The sequence below is a fragment of the Berghia stephanieae genome, chromosome 1, assembly GCF_034508935.2.
Source record: "Berghia stephanieae isolate SIO BIC M18660-M18661 chromosome 1, UCSD_Bste_1.3, whole genome shotgun sequence".
Lineage (NCBI taxonomy): Eukaryota > Metazoa > Mollusca > Gastropoda > Nudibranchia > Aeolidiidae > Berghia > Berghia stephanieae.
In genome coordinates this window covers 103,259,588-103,270,985 of record NC_088360.1, presented here as the reverse complement: position 1 = coordinate 103,270,985, position 11,398 = coordinate 103,259,588, and the positions used below count along the sequence as shown (strand labels likewise).

Genomic DNA, 11,398 nt, shown 5'->3' with positions numbered 1-11,398 from the left:
GAGGGGACCTAGTACGGTACCTAGGGACACACCTGTGATACTGGAGCTGAGTCTGACATTGCTCTTTCAGTTGTTTACGATTAGTGAGAAAATCCATTATCTAGTCGTGTGTTACTCATGATTCCATACCGCCACAGTTTAACAGCCAAAGTATGGTAATTGACTTTATCAAATGATTTACTAAAGTCTAATAAAATAGCATCTGTTTGGAGTTGTTTCATGTTTTCTGTTAGGTTGTTGCAAGTTGTTATTCGGTGTGTTTCACAAAAGCGCTACTTTTTGGAGCCATGCTATATATAAAACATTCAAGTATAAAACAGAGCAGAGAGAGAGAGAGAGAGAGAGAGAGAGAGAGAGAGAGAGAGAGAGAGAGAGAGAGAGAGAGAGGGGGGGGTCCATAAATTGCCAGAATTAATCAAGATGTATAGCAAAGAATGCTGTGAATGAGGTTGCACCCAGTCGTATGTTCACCTAATCAGGTTCAGAGGCTAACCTCAGGAAAGGAAACATTTTTAGCCTTCAATAAGACAACATAATATGATTTTCTTGAACACACTGCCATGGAAAAAGCTGACAACGAGGTATTGGCTTATCTTGCGCCGTTAAGATAATTCAAAGAGATCAGGATAAACTAGAAAAGGCTGCTGTTGAATTCTCTCAAGCCTAACAAGAAATATGTGTTCCACAGACATTTGTCTAATAAATATGATTTTTGTTGGATCCTAATCATCTAAAAATGTTAATATACATCACCAAGAAAGTCTTTCATTTTCGAAATTAATAGTTACCAACATCACCATAATCACTACCACTATCACCACCACCACCTCATCATCACTATAATCATCATCATCATCATCATCTTCATCATCATCATCATCATCATCGTCATCATCACCGCTACCACGATCACCACCACCTCATCATCATCCCCACCACCATTATCAATACTACTTTCTCCATAATCACCTCATCATCATCATCATCATCATCATGAACATCACTACCACTACCATCACCACCACCACAACATCATCATCAACATCATCATCATCACGACCAAGATCACCACCACCACCACCTCATCAACATCATCACCATCATCACTACTATTATCACCACAATCACCTCATCATCATCATCATCATCATTATCCCAAACATCACTGCCACCATCATCTTCACCATGATGACGACCAACACAACACAAGTAAAACTAATACCAGCACCATCTCCTCCTCTCCCATCACCCCCCTTCCAGTCCTCATAATAAAGCTATACTACCGGCCCATACGGTCCTATATCACATAAAGTCACATTTTTAACAATGATAATTATTTAAGCCAAAATAATCAACCGCTTTCACGGGCTAAAAATAATATATTATTAAAGCGCCGAATCGTCAACAAATATTTCATGGATTACGTCCCTTTGTTTTAATATAGCTCATATAGGCGGATTTTCATCTCCCTATTTTACACTGTTAGAGGAATTTCTCAATGTGGTTCTATATCAACATCGAGTAATAGTGGTCTCAAGTTACTTTGTACCAAATTTGGTGCTTTCATCACTAATTTGCACAATTTTACCCTAATTCCCCTAGCTACTAGAAATAACATAAGCCATGGTCTCACGGGACTGATTGATAATAATTTAGCAGGCATTTTTCGTTTGATTTGTATGTGTTGTAGACACAAAATTACACTTCGGAAAAGTTCCAAATGATCAATATTATGTATATTTTAAAACAAAATTATAGTTGACCCTAGCCATACAGCTCTAAAACTATACAAGTTAGAACTTTTCTGATGTCTTATCATATTTTCTGATAATTTTGCCATAAAATTGCCAAGTTTTAATATCTTATTCCACGTATTAAGCGAGATACAGCCACAAACCAGAATAAAACGCAGAAAAAGTGTCCCATATTTTCTGTATTTTTTTCTCTTTGTGAGTCATCCAAATGACACATTTGAAACTGCATAACTTTGTTATATATTAATGGATTTCCAAAATTCAAAAAGATTTTTACTCAGTGGAGATAGGGCTTTGATTTAAGGGAAGTATTTCCTACAAAAATAGAAAACAAAAATTTTCATAGTCATTGCTAATATTTTGCGTCATTAAAAAAAATAAATTCCATTACAACAATGAGTCCATAAGGATTTGGGTTATCAGACCTACAAATAAGTGCACGTAGATATAGATAGACGCAATGGATGAAAAATACATATACACAAATGTCATTGTCAGGCGAAAAATCAATTAGGAATATTCTAGACAAAACGTTTGTCTTTGTGACACTTCTTTTCTTGTATTTTATACATCTATAGAAGATATTATACTGTCTTTCTTTGGTGTCGTGATCGATATAAATTCTTTTATAATTCAAGTCTTGCAGGTAAATAAAAATGGTGGATATTGATTTTCAGATAGATTTTCTCATTTTTAATCTATTCACATCTCCAGACAATAACACATGAAATGAAATGTTTCAGTCTTCTAAACGAACAGTTTTGAATCGTAGATGGAATCACAGACTGCTTTGGTCAATCAAAATGTATTTTCAAATAATATACATGTTCATATATTGAAAAACGTCTCTTAAAATTGAGGATGTGAGTGTATCCTAGGCATTTCTCAAAGTACAAAATGCACAGCTACAATAATTGATGGTTATCAATGTGCACTGTTAGATTGCTACCTTATTAACAGGACTCGGTGTCGCAACATTCATGAAGGCAAACAAACCGTGACCAACATATAAAAATGAGAATGCTTTTCCCCCACTTAGCTATAATTATAAATTCACAGTAAGCACCAAAGAATGAACTATTTAGAATCCATTTTCTATTAGAAAATCTCCGAGTTTTTCTATAGAATTACAGCAAAGACTAGTCTGCGCTCCTTCTTCGTGTGTTGCGATGATCACACATGTGTTACAAGGGTACACTGCACACCCGGAACCAGTCTTTGAACACCTTCCAAACATCATTACTCGATTCAAATTAAACCGAGTGAACGTGTATGGATGTCCAGCCAATGAAATGCCTTCCATACGAAGTCTTTGTTCATCAGAAAATCCAGATAAAAGTGACTCGATCTCATCTTTGGTAACGTGAAACCCCGGTGTTGAAGTCCATTTCCGGCAGTTATTTTTAGAATGAATTGCAAAACTGGAAACGGATGGTTTGTCCATCAAGGCTTGTGTGTACCTTTCCCATTTGTCGTAGAATTCTCCATCTGCTTTGTTGCTATTTCGACTACTTGACCGTCCTGGTGAATAGTTACTAGCCATTTCAAACACGTGCATATTCGTAATAAAGAAATCTGCCACAGAAAAGATCATAGACCAAGTGATGATTTAAGATTATAACCCACGAAGGCTGTGAATATCTGGTCTTTACTACTGCTAGTACTCAATTTCATTCTTCAAGTGTCGGTCTGTGTCGAGTTGATTCCCTGAAATAGAGAAGATAAGTATAAATAAAATATGAGTTAAATATAATTTGATATGTACAGAAAACGAAAAGATGCTTTGCAAATAAAAACAAAAATGGTGTATTGTATGAAGGCATTTTTATTCCTACATTTTGTTGCTTTTGTCTTTAAGGGTTTTACTTCGCTTGTGGCATATTTAGATCATTTCAGGACCAGTAAAAAGGAAGAAAATGGGATAATCAGAATGTCAAATTTATTTATCAAAAGCACACGGTAAGGTAAAAGGGAATGGTTCAAGTATCAATTGAGAGATGTAGATTCCAAGAGCACACCATCAATGTACTAAGATTAAATCACTTAAAAAATCATTCAGACACAAGCACATGATCCTACGAAGAAGGGTGTACGCAGTTGCTTACAACATACACATTATTATACCATATTCAACACGAAAAACAAACAGAACATAACAGAGAGATGATTTACAAGGAAAAAATATCTCCCAAAGTTATAACTATACACTACCCTCTCTCCACCACTCCAGTCAAGGATTCCAGCCGGGAAAGGAAAAAGACAGAAAACAGATATAGATATAGTGGAGATAGAAGACCTAAATGCCTATTATGAGGATGACAATAGACTCTACCCAAATCATTACGACATGCTTCAGTCCCTTGATCCGTGACTGAGTTATAATCACAAGAACCCACATTTTCGTGACCGGATATCTCAATGTTATGGCATATTGTAGTCTACAAGACTTGTGAATTTCGCTCAATCGTAGAAATAATCAAACCCTTCGATAAGTTGGTTAAAAAAAACAACCAAAAAATCCCAGAATAACATAAGGTATCCTCGCAGCTTCTATTTGCCCGGTTCCAAAATCCTAAGAAGCGTGTATCCTTCCGAGAACCAATAATGAATAGGTTACATATTGAATCATAAGGTGACATAATTATTTTTGTAGCAGGATGTATAGGCAGATTCTTTTCAGATAAATGAATAATAACGTTAAAACTCTAAATGTAGTGTGTTAGTTGACCCTCTCTTACCACTATAGGAAAATCACTACATTCGTTATGATGCAACCAACAATTTTCTCGTTCTGATTACTTTGATGCATGACAAAAATTTAAAGATAATATTTTCGTATACTATAAAACCTCGACACTGTGTTGTAGAGCTCATTTTGCTGAACAATATTATGTATAGAATGTACGTGGTGCTTTTCTGCTTGAATAAGTAAATCTATATTTGTTTAGGTTGGGTGTAAAATTTTAATATTTGGTAAAATTCTGAAAATGGTTGGTAATGAGAGAGTTAAGCCAATCTTTTGGCTCTTATATGATTTTTATTCAGATGTGGTTCATGTTTAACTAGGGCTGAAAGGGTTTACAATGAATACAGAGATTGTCAATACATGTCACACATCATTGCAACTGAGACGACATTGTCAATAAAACATGAAAACAGTTGGTTGTCAAGGGGGCGTTCACGCTGAAAGACAATGCCATTTTAAAAACTGTGACCTCAAACGTTTAACGAGTAGGATTCAATAGTCTGATGTCACGTTCTAAACAAAGAAAATCGGTACTTTTTATTCTTCATGCTGGCTAGAAATTTTTCACGTCATGTGATCAAAATGTATAAAAGTCAAAATATGATCAGATTCTCCTCTGGATACACTTGTATGTGTTTTTCATAAGGTCTTCCGTCATTGTTCCGAACCGGTTGCTAAGTTGCTATGCGTCATTATGAGGGAAGTGATGCCATGACTGTTGAAGCCTATTGCAACATGAATTTACCGCGTACTTATCAATTATTATTACTTCAATAAGTCAGCCTGGCTCAGCGGTACGGTCTTTGCTTCGTCCCGAAAGGTACAGAGTTCGATCATCCGCCGCTGCGCTGTGTGACCTTGAGCAAGTCACCTCGCCCTAGCTCAAAATGCGACGCTGCACTGTGGATGACGCCTGGGTAATTCCAGTCTTTCCTTGGAATACACCCTAGAAAACATCCCTATGGGATGAATAAGAGGAATCTTATTATTATTTTAATCTTAATTTATTTGAAACAATGCCATGAATGTGCTGAATTTACTTCATTGTCAGTTTTCAAGAGTAAGTGTCGATATTTAAATATCCTTTACATGCGTGAAAGATACATCAATTTGTATATAACTCACACAAGATAATGTTAATGACAAACTTTTGACCTGCCTTTTTAAATTAAATTAGAAAGCAATGTAAAAATGTCCTTTCTCATTTCCACGGGGAAAATTATTCTGTAGTTTCTCATCAAAGGGAAGACTAGAATAACCCAGGCGCCATCTGCAGTGCAGCGCCCCAACGTGAGCTAAGACGTGGTGACTTGCTCAAGGCCACACAACACTGCGGGGAAGGAACTACGGAGTAGGAAGCAAAGACCATACCGGAGTGGCCTGATGACAAGAAGTTTTACCTAGTAAAATCGTTTATTCATTTACTTGTTTATTTTTTGGTCTATGTGCGGCTTTGTGGTCTTGTGGTATGACACTCGCCTTCGGGTCGGAATGTCAAGGGTACAAGTCTCGCTCTCGACGCGGCATAGTTGAGTCCTTATAAAACGCTCTGTACTCACATTCTCTTTAACCGTACTCATGTATAAAATGAGTACCTGGCCGTTAACAACTTTGTCTCTGTCCGAAAAATTGTAATAAAGCTGAACAGGCGTCATGTCTCGTCCTATATGTTAAAAGCTGCTATTGGTTAAGGACCACCTGTAAAGCCTTTGAGCACGTAAAGTGGATTTTGCGCTGTATAAAAGCTCCAGTTTTTGTTGTTGTTGTTTTGTTGTTTTTTTTTTTTTTTAATGAAATGGGTCGGTTCCTTTTCTGGCGAAACTAATTCCATTAATCAGAATCAAAGTAAAATCTTCTGCCATTAAAGTAAATAACACGATATCGATGGTCGGCGGATCAAACCTCTGAAGTCCCGATTTTCACGATCGGCGGATCAAACCTCTGAAGTCCCGATTTTCACGATCAGCGCCGTAAAAACTCTGAAGTTTACATATGCACCATGATTTATTTAATTTTGGACATCAGAGATCTGATCCGCCCAAAATTAAGTAAAACATGGTGCCGATGGTCAAAATCGTGACTTCAGAGGTTTGATCCGCCGATCATCGATGTATAATCCACCACCTCTAAACGGTGATATGTCCCGGTGATTTGGATACTTGAAATTGAATATAACTTGCAACCTTGGGTTTAATTTCTATGTTTGATCGACGATACAATATATTTATGGTTTATTAAAGTGAGAAAGACCAAAATTTCTCATTCGGCGTCACTTTTACATGAAGATCACTTTTTAGCATCTGGTTCACACCAACATAAAATCCTGTCACATTTTTTAAATAATAATAATAATAATAATAATAATAATAATAATAATAATAATAAAAAATAATAATAATAATAAATAATAATAATAATAATAATAATAATAATAATAATAATAATATAATAATAATAAAAATAATAATAATAATAATAATAATAATAATAATAATAATAATAATAATAATAAATAATAATAATATATAAATAATAATAATAATAATATAATAATAATAATAATAATAATAATAATAATAATAATAATAATAAATAATAATAATAATAATAATAATAATAATATAATAATAATAATAATAATAATAAATAATAATAAATAATAATAATAATAATAATATAATAATAATAATAATAAAATATAATAATAATAATAATAATAATAAAATAATAATATATAATAATAATAATATAATAATAAATGATAATAATAATAACAATATAATAATAACAATAAAGAATAATAATAAAAATAATAATAATAATAATAATAATAATAATAATAATAATGATAATAACAAAAAAAATAATAATAATAAAAATAATAATAATAATATAATAATAATAATAATAATAATAATAATAATAATAATAATAATAATAATAATAATAATAATAATAATAATAATAATAATAATAATAATAATAATAATAATAATAATAATATAATAATAATATAATAATAATAATAATAATAATAAAATATAATATAATATATTATAAATAATAATAATAATAATAATATAAATAATATAATAATAATAATAATAATAATTAAAATTACATTCAATAAAACATTATCCTTCAGAAACAAATCCAATGCTAGTCGATATCAATATCACGATAACACGAATGATCGGCAACGTTGCAAAACACGAGTAGAGTGTTATACAGTGTCGAGTGTAGGTATTGACAAATTCTAGCAAACTTATTCATGGATATTCGATTGAATCCCGTCAGTTCATTGATTTAGATACAATGCAAATCGAGCAATGACAACCCGACAAGGATAATGCGATAGTATAATCAGATATATGGGTTTCTGATTACGAATAAACTCTGTCGCGAATACTTACAAAAAATAGTTCAATGTTTGTTTTGAACTCAGTCAATGCGGACCCCTGGGATGTTTGCATGACAGATTAAAAAGATAAAATAAAAAGGTAAAAAGGTAGGGGGAAAAGCAAAGAAAAAGAAACGACTCATGCCATAGGTCATGTTATGCATGAGATCCAATTTAATGATTTCAACGTTATAATAATATACTAAAGTTTTGAATGAAACGGCGGCAGTGATCCAAAATATGATTTTTTTTCCACTTTTCTAACTATACTCTCGTACTTTGAAAGTAACATGTATTTAAAATTTTGACCAAAAAACTGGTTCTTCAAACATCTATCAATTAAAATCACCCTCATCTTGTCAAAAACGTTCAACTCTGGGACTTCCATGAATTTCGAGTAAGTTCCAATTGGGAACAAGTTCCAAATTCCAAATGCAGGAGTTCACGAATCGTGTTATCACGCCCCTCCAATGACGTCACCTACATTGTTTCTTATCGAAAAGGATTTTTTTTCTACGATGACGATTGGTTCTTAAAGTTAACGGTTTGATATTAAGATTTACCATTGTGGTCAGGATAGCATTGCGCGTCAAACAATCGATTTGTAGCAAAACTGGATGCGGAGAAAATAAAATTCTTGAAGTCCCACGATTTTGGTGTTGTTGTTGTTTGTGTTTTTTAAACAAATGAGGCGTCCTTATTATCTGTCCCTCTCTCTCTCTCTCTCTCTCTCTCTCTCTCTCTCTCTCTCTCCCTCCCTCCCTCTCGCCCCCCCTCCTCTCTCTTTCTCTCTCTCTCTCTCGCACCCCCCCTCCTCTCTCTTTCTCTCTCTCTTTCTCTCTCCCTCTCTCCCTCCCGCCCTCTCGCCCCCCCCCTCCTCTCTCTTTCTCTCTCTCTCTCTCTCTCTCCCTCCCTCTCGCCCCCTCTCTCCTCTCTCTCTCTCTCTCTCTCTCTCTCTCTCTCTCTCTCTCTCTCGTGTGTGTGTGTGTGTGTGTGTGTATGTATGTGTGTATGTTTATCAAAATGTTAAGTATATGAAACTTTGCACCAGTTCGATCCATCATAATATTTTTGTCTATTGACCTGGCACTTCAGTCAACATAACCATGTTTGAATACGCTGAATACTACATACAATTGTTGCTCGTTGTCCTTTGTATAGACAGGCACTTAGGGAGAGAGAGAAAAAAAAAGATATAAAGGACGGGTATTTGTTTTCAGGAAACAAGGTATTAATGTTAATCATTTCTAAAACGCTTTCCATTAAAAAAATAAGCATATCAAGCACGTCCGTCTATATTACACTCCATATAGATTTGGGGAGAGAGAGAGAGAGAGAGAGAGAGAGAGAGAGAGAGAGAGAGAGAGAGAGAGAGTTGTGCATCTTTTCAGTAAAATATGTATTCAGACTGAGGGTTGGAGGTCAAGAGAGGCAAAGAGAAAAGAGAAGATAAGAGAAGAGGAGAGAGAGAAAGAGAGAGAGAGAGATAGAGAGAGAGAGAGAGAAAGAGAGAGAGAGAGAGAGAGAGAGAGAGAGAGGGAGAGATGGTATGACATTTCCTGAAATATATATTTTTGGTAACGTGTCTTGATCACATTGTATGCATTGTATCTCTATATAAAGGATATGTAACTCTGGACCAGTTCAATACATCATTATTATGTCTACTTACCCAATACAACCGGTACCTATTTACAAACGTTAGAAATTCTATATTATATTACAACAGAGCGTTCAATTCCTCCACTGCAAATTAAACAGGTGGAATGAGATTGACATAAGAAAGAGAGAGAGAGAGAGAGAGAGAGAGAGAGAGAGAGAGAGAGAAAGAGAGAGCAGAGAGAGAGCAGAGAGAGTAAGAGAGCAAATGAGACCGAGGGTGGAAGGTAAAGAGAGGCAAACAGAAAGAAAGAGGGAGAGGAGGGGGAGCGAGGGAGAATGATATAGAGAGGGCGAGAAGGAGGAAGAGAGACAGACAGAGAGAGAGAGAGAGAGAGAGAGAGAGAGAGAGAGAGAGAGAACAGAGAGACGGTATAACATTTCCAGAAAATTATCTATTTTTCTTAATTCATGTTTATCAAAATGTACTTATTTAATCTTTATGTGAAGATTGTGTAACTTGTGACCAGTTCAATACATCATTATTGTTTTGTCTGTTTACCCACGTTATGGGTACAGCTACCTTGTGATTATTTACATACTTTACAAATTTTATAAGTTTCCATAAGCCATTCAATTCGGCAAAATAGACAATGGAATTAGCATAGGAGAGTTATCGTTGTCTAGAGTATAGAAACCAGAAGGAAATGAAACAAAAGTGTTTTATTTTTGTCAGAAATAAAGAATAGATACATGTGATACGAGTTGGGTCTTATTTATTTTATTCTTCCCCCCCCCCTCTCTCTCTCTCTCTCTCTCTCTCTCTCTCTCTCACTCTCTCTCTCCCTTTCTCTCTCTCTCTCTCTCTCTCTTCTCTCTCTCTCTCTTCTTTTCTCTCTCTCTCTCTCTCTCTCTCTCTCTCTCTCTCACTCTCTCTCTCCCTTTCTCTCTCTCTCTCTCTCTCTCTCTCTCTATCTCTCTCTCTCTATCTCTCTCATACACACACAATACATACACCTGCATCTATCTATCTTTTTATCTATATGTCTATTTTATACACACACTTACACTAACTCACACGCACACACGAACATAAAACACACACACACACATACACACATACACACACATACACACACATACACACACACACACAGAATACACACATCTGTGTATTTAGTTTGTGAGTTTATGTGTGTGCTTTATGTTGTTTAAATTTATTTTTGTTGTTATTGGTCCTCTTTTTTCTTTGTGAATGAAAACTCTTAAATTCACATATGGCGTCGCAAGTGTGTCACATGAATATTAATCAAAGAACGCAAGGTGCAAAATATTATATAACGTAACGGGACCTCCTGGGAACCCCTGTCCAATAAAAGTTCTATTATAGGACAAGACATCATGTGTCAACGACAGACAGAGGCTCAATCTATTCATTATGTAGCCAAAAGCTTTCGGATTTTGTTGTTTGTTTTTTTGGTTTTTTTTTTGTTTTGTTTTGTTTTGTTTTTTTTAAAAAAGAATTTGAAAAGATCTCAAACAAAATTTAATTAATTTATCGTTTTCAATACACTCTTTTACTTCTCTCTCTCTCTCTCTCTCTCTCTCTCTCTCTCTCTCTCTCTCTCTCTCTCTCTCTCTCTCTCTCTCTCTCTCTCTCTCTCTCTCTCTCTCTCTCTCTCTCAAGGCTTTAGGTCTTTTTACACTGTGAGAAATTATATTTATTCTCCATAAAATAGATTAGAAATAAATATTGAGTTTTATCATTTGTATCCTTGGGCAAGGCACTTAACAAACCCATGTGTGAATAAGTACCTGACTATAGAATATAAGGGATATTATCAACGAGATGGTACAAAAAGGTCTCCTAACTGGCAACTGGTACTGTATGAAATGGAA

General features: G+C 34.6%; 1 protein-coding gene across 3 annotated transcripts in view; it reads right to left on the bottom strand.

Moving 5' to 3' along the window:
- Nucleotides 1–342: 342 nt before the first annotated feature.
- Nucleotides 343–11,398, bottom strand: part of LOC144962610 (profilin-like) — a 17,016-nt gene continuing 5,960 nt past the window's right edge. The window contains exons 1-2 of one of the 3 annotated variants that reach the window (XM_078895700.1): nt 7,622–7,796; nt 343–3,461 (exon numbers count right to left, since the gene is read on the bottom strand). In XM_078895700.1, the coding sequence (XP_078751826.1) occupies nt 2,836–3,348 (513 nt within the window). In that variant the 5' untranslated portion in view covers nt 3,349–3,461; nt 7,622–7,796 and the 3' untranslated portion in view covers nt 343–2,835. Of the gene's footprint in view, nt 3,462–7,621; nt 7,797–8,249; nt 8,269–11,398 lie in introns of those variants that run through there. The other 2 variants (XM_078895699.1, XM_078895698.1) reach the window with 2 other exon arrangements.